Source organism: Protopterus annectens, chromosome 10.part0 (genome assembly GCF_019279795.1).
Source record: "Protopterus annectens isolate FY-2018-M chromosome 10.part0, PAN1.0, whole genome shotgun sequence".
NCBI classification, from domain to species: Eukaryota; Metazoa; Chordata; order Ceratodontiformes; family Protopteridae; genus Protopterus; species Protopterus annectens.
Window position 1 is genome coordinate 620,968,435 of NC_056744.1, and position 14,448 is coordinate 620,982,882.

At 41.5% G+C, this 14,448-nt stretch overlaps 1 protein-coding gene across 1 annotated transcript in view; it reads left to right on the forward strand.

Annotated features, from left to right (window-relative positions):
* LRP8 (LDL receptor related protein 8) overlaps positions 1-14,448 on the forward strand; it is a 1,993,970-nt gene that overhangs the window by 1,830,904 nt on the left and 148,618 nt on the right. Inside the window, exon 14 of the mRNA XM_044085444.1 lies at positions 13,392-13,533. Coding sequence (XP_043941379.1) covers positions 13,392-13,533 — 142 coding nt within the window. The remainder of the gene's footprint in view (positions 1-13,391; positions 13,534-14,448) is intronic.

The following is a 14,448-nucleotide window of genomic DNA, read 5'->3' on the forward strand; positions in this document are numbered from 1 at the left end:
GCTTCAAATGCACATCAGGGATCTAGCAGGGCAGAAAAGTAATCTGATTTCCAGTTCAGTTATTGTAGAAGGTGGGAGTAAAGGGTAAGTTTGAATTGGGGATTGAGAAGAAGCTTTAAAAGGGTTGCTCTAGTGAAATGCTTATGCACTTTGCTTGTGCTAGAGGAGCCACTGTGTGCTCATTTGTGTGTGATAAACAACAGATAATGGATAACTAGAAATAGACAGGTATTGATTAATTTAATATTCCTGCATGTTTCTAACCATATGTTGTTCATTTGTGACAGTGTGGCTCTTACCCAAGTGATTATCCCATACAATCTCTGCTGTTATAAACATTTGGTCTGTGGGTTGTCATTCCCCCATACCTATATGTGAGTCACACGGGCATGGGAAGGACCCAGGAGCTGTCATTGCTGCTCACAAATACTTGAATTTCTTTTATTCGTGTCTCAATCCCCTGATTGCAAAGAATAGTGGTTACAGGAATCAGTCCTGCCCTGCAGTGAAGAACAGATGCACAAGCCAGCACCAGCCAAACTTATGGGCTCTGGCCTCCACCATAGCATGACTGAGTTTTATGCCCTGTCCACAGAGCACCCTTATTGCTGCCCTTGGGAAATGTAGCTAGATAACCCACCCCATCATTCCCAACCCCCTGCCAACTTCAGTAGGTACTTGAACTGTTAATTGCATTTGGAGTATCTGGATCATAGTCAGGACTTCATCCTTCTATAGCAATGGAGTTGGCTTTTTTTGGCTTATTTATTTGTGATGATTTATATTATGTGGTATCCATTTTGAGTTAAACAAGTATTAGCACCTAAGAGGAATGCAAATGTATGTTGCATGTTTTAATGAAACATGCCAATAAGAAGTGACTCTGGATCTAGTGAAGTGACTAGAAATAGAAGACAGGTAATTTGCTGGAAAAAAGGGGCTACCCCTTTAATTTCTTATATTTAAAATCAGTAAACTAGTTGACATTTTTCTTATCTTTATTTTTCAGAACATGTCTATTACTCTATCATTTAGTTATAAACTGATAACATTTTGTTAAATCATTTGTAATGTGAATATTTTCCTGCTGAAGTTGTTTGCTTCATACAAAACAATGTAACATGAGCTTTCTTTGTTTAGTTATTAATTCATTGCAGTTAATTGTCATTTTATTGCAGTTTACTTGAATGCTTAATGAACCCTGTTACACTCAACTGCTCTCTCCTAAGGAAATCATTATTTAGATGGAATGCTTTCTCAGTACTGTATACTGGAAGGCATACTGCTGCAATCCCAGGAGGATTTTTATTTAATACTGCTTTTTGTTGTTTTCCTTGTTCTCTGAAAAAAAACCTTCTGACTGAGATATCTGTCAAAGATGAAATGTTACTGTACATACTTTATGTCATTATCCCTTGTAGTGAGGTAAAGAGATGCAACTTTGCAGTGTAACAAAATGAGTGACTAGCTTATCAGGCAGGGAAATGGGGCATTATCTGTTGTTCAGTGCTATGGTTCTGTCTAGATTATCTGTTTTGTGTGTGTGTGTGTGTGTGTGTGTGTGTGTGTGTGTGTGTGTGTGTGTGTGTGTGTGTGTGTGTGTGTGTGTGTGTGTGTGTGTGTCTACCACATGCTCATGTTGTGGTATAAGTCATGCAATGTATAATTATTTTTTATGTATTTATTGACCAGATAAGCCCACAAAATATAATTCTCCCTTTTTCATGGGTAACCAAGGAGAAATGTCTGGTTAAGTGATTTGCTCAGAGTCACGCATGTGGCAAATGAGGATGGAAAAAATCAAACCCTGTGCTCTTGGTACAGGAAGGACTTATTAACACCTCAGGAAGAAGATTCTTCAAGACTTATACTCGTTTTTTTGAGTTTAGCTTAAATTTGTGTGATTTCCGGTAAAAGAACAACTTTTTTTTTTTTACTTGCATTATAAAATCAATAGTTTGGCTGATAACATAGTACAGTCAGATGGGCCAATGAATTTTTTTTGTCTTAGGATAACTTTCCTGTATAGCATTTAATACACACAAGTTAACTGCATTCTTTAGGAATTTAAATATACTGAAATTACAAAATGTAATGATTATTACCGTCTATCATGATCTGCCCCAGAATGCTGTCAGAATGCTGTTGTGGAAGGTACCTCTTAACTGTCCAGAGTTTCACGTAATGTCCACATTTTTGCTTCATATTTAGTCTGTTCTTCATAACATCTCATATTTAGTCTGTTCTTCATAACATATGTGTTTTTTTTGGAAAAGTTGTGAGGATTGAAGACACTAATGACAAACATTTGAATTTCAGACTTTGTATCCTTCAGAAAAAAAGAAGTTGTATACCTACCATAACGTTCCATGTTTGTTGTCCTTCATCTCGCCTTCCTTCTTGCTGCTTGGGTTCAGAGCCAATCCTCGGCTCTGACTTAGCCGATTTACTAAAGCTCGAGAGCTTTTACTGGCTCAAGGCTACCCCTTATCCCAACATATCTAGCGGCAGCTACCCAGATCTCGTTTGTAATAGCCTGCACTAGACATATATAGTAAAAAACAATTTTTTTACTAAGTTCTTATACATCAAGATAAGTAGGATAGAGGAAAAAGACAATGTATGGTTAACTAACCTGGTATGTTAGCAGGAAAGTCAGCCTGTGTAACCAATAAAGAACTCCTCTTGAACCTCCAGGAAGGGGGAATGAGGGGGGACCCAAGAAGGAAGGCGAGATGGACAACAAACATGGAACGTTATGGTAGGTACATAACTTCTTTGTTATGTTGTCCCATCTCACCTTCATTCTTGCTGGTTGTGACCACGTCCCCAGCACCTGGTTCTTGGGTGGCTCACTGGAACAAACTCTTCAGGACCGTGGAACCACATCCACTTTGTAATGAGAGATAAAGGTATGAGGATTTGCCCATGTTGCTGCAGCACAGATTGAATCTAAAGGCAATTTGGCTTGAAAGGCAATAGAGGTGGCTAAGACCCTGGTTGAATGTCCTCTGGGCTTTCCTGGAGGTGTCTTTTTACGCAAACCATATGAATAAGTGATTGTGTCTGACAGCCATTTTGTTAAAGTCACTTTAGAAACTGGATAACCTTGCTTATTCTCAGCAAAGGATATGAACACTTTGTCTAATTTTCTGGGTCTTTGGTCCTGTGTAAATAAAAACATAATTGTCTATGAACGTCCAGTTGGTGTAATCTATACTCTGCCTTGTTGTCGTAATTGAGGAAGAACACAGGAAGCTCAATGGACTGATTTAAGTTATACTCCAAACAAACCTTTGGCAAGAAAGAAGGATTGGTCCTTAGAGAGACTCGTATCTTTGTGAAAAATGACATATGGCGGGCGAATAGACAAAGAATGTAATTCAGAAACCCATCTAGCTGAGGTTATAGCAACCAAGAAGAGGGTTTTCCAAGATAGAAACTTCAGGGGGCAAGATGCTGCTGGTTCAAAGGGAGACAGAACCATCGAAGCTAAAACCAAGTTTAGTCCAGGGGGGGTTCTCTTACCAGGGGCCGTAAAAGTGTTGTACCTCATAAGAATGCTGTGCACAACTTATGGGACTTAATGTTATAACCTAAGTCACCTACATGAAAATTGGAGATGGCAGCCAGTTGGACCCTAATAGTAGCTGTAGCTGCCCCTTTTTCGAAGGTTTTGGCCAGAAAGTCAAGAATCTTGTGAACAGGAGCTGTAAAAGGATCAGTGTTATTACTCTTGACCCAATAAGAGAACCTCTTCCATTTGCTAGTGTAAATCCTCCTGATATTTAGCTTGTGGGAGGACACTATAATGTGTTGCACAGCAGGAGAAATGTTTGAGAGTCTGACTAAGACTGGAAGTGGAGTAACCAAGCAGTCAGCTTGAGAGTTTGAAGAGATGGGTGAAGCCCACCTGACTGATGTGTCAGAAGGTCCGGAGCTGGGTCCAGTATCCAAGGCTCCAGTTGAAGATGAAGGTGAAGAAACGGAAATCATATCTGACGAGGCCAGTAAGGAGCAATGAGGATGATTTTGCTTTCTGAAGTACCTTTGGAATGAGAGGGAAAGGCGGAAAACCATATAGTAGATCCAGAGGCCAACCGTGGACAAGTGCATCCCTGGGTGACTGTCCCGGAAGGGGAACTAGGTCAAAGTAGCTACTGCATTTATTTAGGGGAGTGGCAAAAAGATTGCAGCATGTCTGGCCCAATTTGCGGAAAATCAAGTCCGGAATTTCTTGCTTCAGGGACCACTTGTGAGGCATGAGGATAGCCCTGCTGAGCCTGTCCGCTATCACGTTGGATTTTCTGGGAATGTGCATCGGAATCAAAGAATGTTGGGAAGACATCGCCCATTGCCGTACTCGAAGCACCTTGGACAGTCCATCCCAGATAATGCCCCCCCCCCCAATCTGGGAAGTGTCCGTGGTCACTGCGGCTACCGGATGGGGGTCTAGAAAGCGTCTGCCCAGAGTCACCTGGGGGGAGACAAGCCACCATAGAAGGTACTTTTTGCAAGATTTCATGATCACGATCATATGCGACATTGGCAAATCCTGGAAAGACCACTGAGTGAAAATAAGCCACTGTAGAATGCGCATGTGGAAGTGTGCTAAAGGAGCTAGCACAATAGCTGCAGCCATTGAGCCCAGTACTTGTAAAACTTGTCTTGCCTGAACTCTCATCTTCTTTATGAAAAAAGAAACTTGCTGATGAATGGTTGACACCCTGTCTTGAAGCAGTTTTGCTTATCATGCGTCTTGTGTCTAAGTCTGCCTCTATAAAGGTAATAGACTGACAAGGCAACAAGGCAGATTTTTCATACTTTATGGTGATTCCTAACTGGGAACAAGTTTGGATTGTATAGTCCCATGCTGTGATTAGTTGATGCTCAGTGGTAGCAGTGAGGAGCCAGTCGTCTAGATATGGAAACACCTGGAATCCTAGACGCCACAGGTGAACCGTGACCACTGCCATACACTTGGTGAACACCCTGGGGGCTGTGGTGAGACCAAAGGGCAGGGCCTTGAACTGATAACAACTGGATCCCAGCTGGAAGCGTTTATATGGTAGTACACGTCCTGGAGATCTATGGAGCATATCCAATTGTCCTGACCCAAGAAGGGAAGAATGGACTTCAGTGTCACCATCCAAAACTTTTGTCTTTTTTACCAATTTATTTTGCTTTGGAACTAAAAATAACCTTGAATAAGTTCTGGATCTGATTTGGTCTGCGGGGACTTCCTGGATGGCTCTTTTTTTCTAGCAATCTTTGAACCTCTAGGATTGCATGATCCTGAAGATTGGGTGGAACATCTGGGATAGAATGTTTGCCCTTTGAGGGGAACTGAGAAAAGGGAATTTTGTAACCCCTGGATATTATCAACAATACCTATGTTTCTCTCATGATAGATTGCCAGGCTGCTGGGTACAGTGATAGTCTGCCCCTGACTGCCTCCAGAGGTGGACAGCCGGACCTCCCTTCAGGAATGCTGGAAGGGCCTAGCAGGGAAAGTATCTGTGTTGCCCTGCTGTTGCGGACTTGCTCTGCTGTGAGGGCAGTGTCTTTCATTGTTGTTTCCCCCTCTGCCCCTGGGGGAGAAATATCCACGTGTCAGGCAAAGATCCCTGGGATTTTCAGAACCACATTTTTCCACTCTTCTGACCTTTAGGATAGGGTCTAGATGGAGTGGAAAAACAGACTCCCATGGCAGAAGAGAGTCTTACCATCCTGTTCACACCTAGTGAGAGTCTCTTTTACCTGAGGCCCAAACAAGGACGAGTCATCAAAGGGGGTGTTGGTAAATGAAGACTTAAAAGGTTCCGCAAATTGACAAAGTCACATCCAGGAGTGTCTGCGTAAAGCTACTCCAGTACCTGCTGCCCTACTTGCTCCATCTGCCGCATAAGAAATGAGCATCATGGAGGAGTTAACCACAGAAGTCAAGGTCATAAGCTGGGAAGCTGTCCTGTTCACAACTCCCTCAGCTGTGGGATCTTGCAGGGTATCTCCTAGCTCCTTCAGGAGATCCCTCTGAAGTCATGTGAAGTGTGACAAGTAATTCAGTGACCTGAGAGTAAAGGTCGCTGAAGAAAACATTCACTTCCCATACCTGTCCATCGTATGAGACTCTTTGTTCGGCAGATGGACAGATGAAGTTTCCGCAAGTTCCTTCTTGGTGGCTGCTGTCACCACCATGACATCAAGAGGGACCCCTTTGGATTGGAAAGACTTATCTTCTGGAGCTGTAATAAATTTGTTCTGTCTCCTTGGAACTGGTTCCATGGTCTCTGGAGTGCTCCATGCCTTTCGACTCACTATGGACAGAAGTTGTTGGAAAGGTGGAAACACCCAAGGGGTGGAGGGTCGGGAACCAAATGCATCCAAGTAGACAGACTCGTCCTCAGAAGGGGTTACAGACTTCCAGCCACCCCTCTGTCTAAGGATTTCCAAGATGTCTGAAAATGAGACATCCGCAGAGGGGGACCGTGGGGACACTTCTGACTCATCCAAGTGTGTATCCAAAGTGATAGACTCAGGGTAATCTAGATGCTTCCTCTTACACTTCTTCTTCCGAGGGACCTCCTCTGAGTGTTTGGGTCAGGTTTCGGAAGAAGTGGGGTCACCCAGTGGGGTGTCCTGGGGCACCGGTTCCCTATGCTTGGCAGGAGGAGGGACAAAGGCTGGCACAGGCACCGATGGAGAAGGAGCCAATGGAGCCAAAGGTGGAGCAATGTCAGGAGACAGTACACTCCTCATCCCCTCGAAGGTGCCACAGTCCCGAGTCGAAGGAGCTGCTGGCTCCGAAGAGCCGGAGATCTGCTTTGAACCAGGAGTGACGACTCCGAGGCTGATGTAGGAGCAGAGCTCTCCTGCACCAAAACTCAAAGAGGGAGAGTGGGGTCGGACAAGGGTCCGATGCCACACCCCCCCCCTCGGAGCCAGCGAGAGAGCTTCGGCGCCCAGATCCCTCTTTGGACTGAGACATCAAGGAGATCAGAGCAGTCATCGGAACCGATAAGGGAGAAGAAACTGGCGCCGACTGTTCCTCCACTACGACCTCCATGCACTTTGGCTCCAAGCTCAAGAGAGTCGGAGGAGGAATCAGTGGATAAGCTGGGAGGGTGGAAGGAGCCAATTCCTTATGGGCTGGGCTCGAAAGTAATTTAGCAAGTGCCTGTGACTTGAGGAGCCTGTTGACCACTCTCTCAATGTCATGATCTGAAAGCCTGGAGGACCGAGAAGAGTGTGAAGAGGACCGGTGACTGCCCGCTCCAGGTTGCAGCAGAGGCAATTGTGGAGTGGAGCGTACAGGCACCAAAGAAGGAGACTTTGATCTCTTATGGGTCTGGACTGGCTCCAAGGGCACAGATGGAGCCGCCGGGGACTTAGCTTTGTCGGAGCCAGTGCTGGGAGCTGACAGAGCTGAAGGCTTCTCAGTGATTTGTATCTGTTCCAAACTTGGAACCGATGGCTTGGAGTGTTTCTCGGACACTTTGGCTGGCTGAGGACCCTGAGACCAGGAATCTTGAGGGTTCTTCAGGAGGCCACATAAAAAAAGCTTATTTTTCCTCTCCTGCAGGACTCTGGAACTGAAAGCATGGCAGATGGAGCAAGAGTCCTGCAGGTAAACAGCCCCTAAACAATAAACGCAACTCATGTGCCCATCCATAAGGGACATTTTTTGGCAACACGAGTCACATTTTTTAAACCCAGAGGGTTTTAACTCTTTAGACATAGTAACTTTAGTCAGGAAAAATTTCATAGAGAAAAACAGAAACTATCACTAACAGCACACAACAAGTGACAGCAAACAGGCTGACAACAAAAGGAAGAACCTTATTTAAATATATATTTATTATTATTTTTTTTTTTAAAGGGAAGAAGAAAAAAGGAGGAGAGCCTCTAACTTAAACGGTGACTCCCCCAATGGGAGAGCCTCTAACTTAAATGGCAATCCCAGAAAAAGGGTGATGAAAGGGAAGAACCCTCTAACTTAAACAGGCTCTAAGGGGAAAGCAAGGCCTGAAGAGAAAAACGATGGCCAAAAAGCACCACAACAACCAGAGAAAGGGTTGTTAGACTAACAGGAGATGAAACACACTCTTAATGAGTCAGTATAACCACTAAGTATTAGAAAAAGTAGCGATAAATAGAAAAAAAGCACAAAGTACTTAGCCTGAGCCAGTAATAGCAATCTCGACGGTGCAAGCGGCAAACAAGATCTGGGTAGCTGCCACTAGGCATGTTGGGATAAGGGATAGCCTCGAGTCAGTAAAAGCTCTTGAGCTTTAGTAAATCGGCCGAGTCATAGCCGAGGATTGGCTCCGAACCCAACCAGCATGAACGAAGGTGAGATGGGACAACATAACATCAAATGCTTTCATAAACTTATTATTATATCCTCTTTGTAAGGTTATAAGAGCAATATTTAAAAATAGCCCCTATTTTGGGGCCTTGTCTCCCCATTATTGTTGTCTTTGTCCAGAATTCTACTACTAAGAGATTGAGAGGTATATGTGGAGGTACCAAAGTCAGAATTGCGCGACTTTATTAATCTTTGTATGAAGAGTGTCTGATCCATTGGCCTTCTCTGCAGCTCAGTAAAATGATCTTTACCTTTGTTTTGTAAATATCCATCTCCCTTTTACATTAAACTAATATCAGATATATCCATTAAGTAAATCTTTTTCTATGAATGTTGCTGTCTATTTATCTGTATTCTGTGACCTGTGTTAACATACATTCCATGCTTTTTATCCCTGCTTCTTCTTAAAGGTGCCTTAAACTGTTTAGGACTTAACTTTAGCACCAAAGCAAGTAGTACTGAAGTGCTGTGACGCTGTCTTCTCCAATATTATCCCACAAATATACCTATGATATTTTAAATAAATCCTTCCTAAGATGGTAGTTTTGATCACATGGAGATCTTCCTGACTTATCCATTGCTGAGGTCATCACAGGAATAGAGTGGGGAAGCACCCATAGCTTTTTAATGATTGCACCCATGAATGTACAGTGCTGCATCCATTAAAGGCTATGGTGACATCCCTGAGCGATTCCATATGGTGACATCACAGAAGGAGAAAGTTAGTTTGATGGGCTTGTCCTTAATATAATATTTACAAAACTGTTAAAGCATGACGTAAGAAATGTAGGGGAGAATCATACCTCTCAACTGCCCCCCCCCTTGGCTAAAATGTTCCTCTGTCCTTCCTAAAACTGGCAATTTGAAGAGAATAATGATGGAATACACTTAATAAATCGCAATAATTACATATATAGATTCACATTCTCTTAGTCTGTCAACTTTATAAGTTAATAGTACTAATATTTTAAAAGTACTGCAGTGGTGGTGCTGCGGTAGCGTTGTCACCTCACAGTAAGACGCTGTTCTGTTCGATTCTCAGCTAGGGCGTCTTCTGTGTGGAGACATGCGTGAATGGGCGTACCTTTGTTGAAGGTTGTGCGTCAGAGCTGGCAACTCGGTACGTAAAAAATCTACTGCCAATCATTAGCGGACCGGAGTTACGCTGTGGCGACCCCTAACCGGGAAAAGCCAAAAGACACAAACAAACAAACAAACTAATATTTTAAAAGTATCACTGTTTGCTCCTAATTATTTCTGGACTTTTCCCTGATTCTAGAAATAAGGGTTGAGAGTTTAGCATCACAACATAGTAGCTATCAAATTCCACAATGAATGTGATAATTCTTGAGAGAATTTAGTATTCATGTGTGTTACCTCTAATTGTCTTCTTGTTCAAAACTACACTTAAAGCTTTTAGCTTTTTTGCTCATTTTTAACTCCAGTCATTTTTCTTTCTTCACGTTAGCCATTCCTGATTTGTTTCTCCACATTTTTAGAAGTGTCATCGCCTTTACTGTTTTGAACATCTGGCCTTCTAAAATCTTATTCTTTTCTCCTTTTAGATGTAAATTCTATGATTTCACTGCTTACAAACTAGCTTTTTTTGACAGGCAAGGGTTATTTTCATAGTTAAATGACTTTCTAAAAACAACACATTTCTAACTACATACCATCATTTTTGACAACCCAGTCCCCTGCTTTACACTTGAGGCTGTCTTCAGTTTCAATCTGCAAACTTCATAAAGTCTGTGTGGGTTCTAACCCCACATCAGGCACTGGGGTTCATATTCCAGTACTGAAAATGTATTGCAAAAAAAGGGAGTGTTCGATGTGGATTCATAAAAATATGTCCATGTTAACCATGGGGCATATGATTGAGAGGAAAGCAGGAATATTGTTTGAGATAAAAATAATAGGTCATAGGGAATGAAATGTAATAAGAGCATTACAAAATATTTATTTAGTGAAACAGTGGAAGAATTGTGTTTTCATCCTGAGAAAGAAAGAGTGGAGACCAAGACTGATGAGTCTGCGTACTTGTTGGCCTACTGTGTGGGAGAGAGAAAGTTTAAGGTATGATAGAATGATGGGTCTGAACCTATAGTAGGTAGTCCAGCTCTTAGTCTTTGTCCCTATTGTAGCAGTCTGAAAGACAGAGTATTCTACTTGTAGGGTTGCCAGGTGTAGGACTACTAAAGTATATATGAAGTGTCTGCACAAACTATATTAAGGTATCCATTTTCTGACTTGGTAATGAGAGGCAGTTATAACCTCATATGCATTAAAGATGTCATAGGACTCGGTCCTGAATCTTCGAAAATATAATGGAGTAGGACAGTCTTAGATGCATTTCATTGCATCTGTGTTTTGCTCAACACTGCTGAGGCATTTTTTCAGACTAGAGGAGAAAGAGCATCTTAAGCATCGCACTCTGTTCAAATATATGTGTGTGTTTGTGTCCAACCTTAGCATTTCACAAAACGACATGCCTCAAAACAAAACAAAATTTGCCATTAAAAAGGTACTTGAACCTAACAGCTTGATTAAACAAATCCTCAAGGCATATGCAGTAGTGGCTGTACAGTTCTCAAGTAAATGTACAATTGAAAAAAAAAATAAAAGTATTTTGGATGGGAGCAAGCTGCCTTGTTGCCCTGTATGAAGGGCTTTGCCTCTTATCTACCCTTAATTTATTGGTCTCACCTTCAACTTGCTGCACCCCTGAGAGAGTGATCACTAGAAGACTAGAGGGCAGAAGCAAGTTGCTTAGCTCTGTGGCACAGGGGAAGGATTCCCATCTGCATACTTGGCACTGGAGCAGCCAGGCAGGGAAGGGTGAAGAGGAGGTGGAGGGATTGACCCACTTGAGGCAGAATGGGTGGTGCTAACTTCCTCGTGGGGACTAGGAAGCTCACTGCTTGTGTCTCGGAGGATGGGGCAGAAATTCCTGGAGTAGGAAGCCCCTTGAGAAATTTAGTGGATGTCCTCTTTTGTCACACCATTGCATGTCCCTCCCCTGTGGGTCTGTGTCACATAATCGAATGGCCGCATTGTCAAACATATCATCTCATCGACAATGCAGACCTTCAAACCATTCTCACTGAGATCGCGTTATCGTAAGGATTAGGAAAGTTGCCCTTTTCTCCACTGTAGTATGATCTCGGAGTTGGTATATATATATATATATATATATATATATATATATATATATATATATATATATATAATTAGTGGGGGCGTGTGGGGGGGGGGTTGATGGACTGCATTGTTGATAAGATAACATTCAACAACGTGACCATTTGATTATTTGACATAGACCCACAGGGGAGGGATATGTAATGGTATGACAAAGGAGGACATCCACTAAATTTCTCAAGGGGCTTTCTACCCCTCCCCTACATCTGGGTCTATGTTCAGCCATCGAATGTCTGACATTGAGCACCAAGCATAAAAAGTTCACTCACTGCACTTTCATTTCATCGACAGGGTAAGTAACTACTTATCCAACACTTCCCCGTCTCACACATGGAAGTGTTTCAAACGCACCCAGGTGGGGTGCTTCACACCCCACCCCACCCTTACTATATATACCCAACATGTTTCATTTTCGGAGTTAGTATATGTAATTATCAGGGGGTGTGGGAGTTTTATTCTATTTTTTTTAACTTATGTTTTACATGCTCTTAGATCGTTGCAGAGTGTATGCATAGTAGCGTGTTGATATTTACAATGTCAGTGTTTTCTGGTCGATATTGTAAACATTGATGTTTGGGTGTCTGGATGAAATCTGGTACACCCTTGATAGATAAATATATCTATTGACCACAAAAGTAAAAAAAAATAGATTGTCACCCTAACACACATGCTCCAAGGTACAACCTCAGACCAAGCAAAAGAAAAGTACTTTTTTTTTACAAGGGAAGGCAGCTCCCCCTGCACTTCATGCAAATTATATATACCTACTCCAAGACTGTACAAGCCCCAGGGAAGGGTCATATTCTCCACACCCCAGGGACTGTCAATCTCACACACCTGTCGATATTGGGGAGTTTTGATTAATAAGAGTGCTCCCATACAGATATTTAGATGATATATATATATATATATATATATATATATATATATATATATATATATATATATATATATATATATATAAATTTTCTCATTTTTCTGGACTCAGCATTTACTTCTACAATATTCACATCCATACATTTTCCTTTTTGATTATTACAAATTATACTTTTTTCTTAATTGATTTATTTTGAAGGAGAACTGTTTCTGATGTGTGAATGTAATTTTGTTGTTTTCTGAAACCATTTATATATTAAGTAAATTTTTTGCTCAAATTTGTTTCCTTTGTATAAGTGTGTTTTATAGGCTTATAGGGGGTTACTAGGCAATGGCCCTAGAGCCTTTTTAAGACCAACCATTCCATTTGTGCCCTAATTATCAATGCCGACAGACTAGAAAAGCTTTGGTATATGCCTGTTGTATGCCATTTCCCTTGTTTGTGATGTAAATAAATCAATGCCCAGTTCCCTCTGAATACTAGCTTGTTACAATAAAATCCAGATTGTACACAAAGTTTTGCTGTTTGTTTATATTGAAGAGGTTAGGGCTGGTGCTCTTGCTGTTTTGCAAAAGGACATGTGCCTAACACACCACTGACCATGGAAATGTTATTGCTACCACTCTGCTGTCAACAGCTAATAAGCAATGTATGGTAATAAATAAAAAATGTAATCTTAGAAGAAGTTTCTGCTTCATTAAGACTTAATCCATTGTTCATATGCTTAGATTGACAGATGTGAGAGACTGCACAATCCTCGGTGCTGGAAAAATGTGCCCTTTCCCTGACATTGTGCAATCTCGGAGTTAGTATATATCATTACTAGGGGGTGTGGGGTGCCATTTCTATTGACTGCTGTCCCTCCTGCTGCAGTTATTTTCAGCTTGTCTCAGAATAATACTTTTGTGTAGGTCTTCACTTTCACCATGTTTCAACTATATTTTCTAGGACAAGGTATTTTGGACTGACCTGGAGAATGAAGCAGTTTTCTGTGCCAGTCGAGTAAATGGCCAAGATATTTTCTTACTCACTGAAAATCTGAATAATCCTCACTCGATTGTGGTGTTTCATGAGCTCAAACAACCGCAAGGTAAACATAAATAGTTTTTACTGTTTTGTGTAAATGATACTCCATAGGTTTTATTATTTAGCATTTTACCTTTTCAGAAACATTCCTTTTATTTTCATTAACCCCCCCCCCTTCTGTGCAGCCTTCTGCTTTGATGTTTTCCTGTTTCTGTATTTTAAGTGCACTTATTTATTCGTTTATTTGACTAATTCTAAGGAGTGAGTCAAAGAAGAGAGTACTAAAATGATAAAATACCCAAGAATACTGCAATGTGCACAAGAAGTAGTTTAAAAAACAGAAAACTGTCGTGATCAAGACATATCAAGCTCTAAAGCTTAGAGGCAGACGGGTCTGATAGTGAGTTAGATGAGGAAGATGAAGAAAGTGAAATAGAATGAGGGAGATAACGTTGAGTTAGAACCCAATATGGGAGACTAAATATAGAATGGCCATGGAATTCATAGCAGAGGAAACGTGTGGTAAGTTTAGAACTTGGTGGTTCGGTGAGTAAGATTTCTGCCTTGCACCTCCCACATCCTGGCTTTTGTTCTGTCCTGTTTCTGTGTGTAGGAAGCCCCCCCGGCTGCATATTTTTCAGCAGATGCTATGCCTTGCACCTACTTCACAAAGAAGTTATTTGATTAGCTTCCAAATTATACATATATATTGCATCTACCATTTTCCTTGTGACTGATAAAAACAGTCTGGGAAAGATGAGTTAATTTACTAGGTTAACAAGTAAGAAACATAAGACACAAGGATGAAAGAAGGAGAAGGAATCTTTATATGGCATTAAAGGTGTGAACATGCATGGAGAGTATGAGAGATATGGGGGATCTGTTTAATATTTTTAGCAAAGGTAGTGAGACACATTCTGTTTTCTTTGTGTTCCCTTAGTATGTAAGGCATGCTACCCATAAATAACTTGATTCAGGG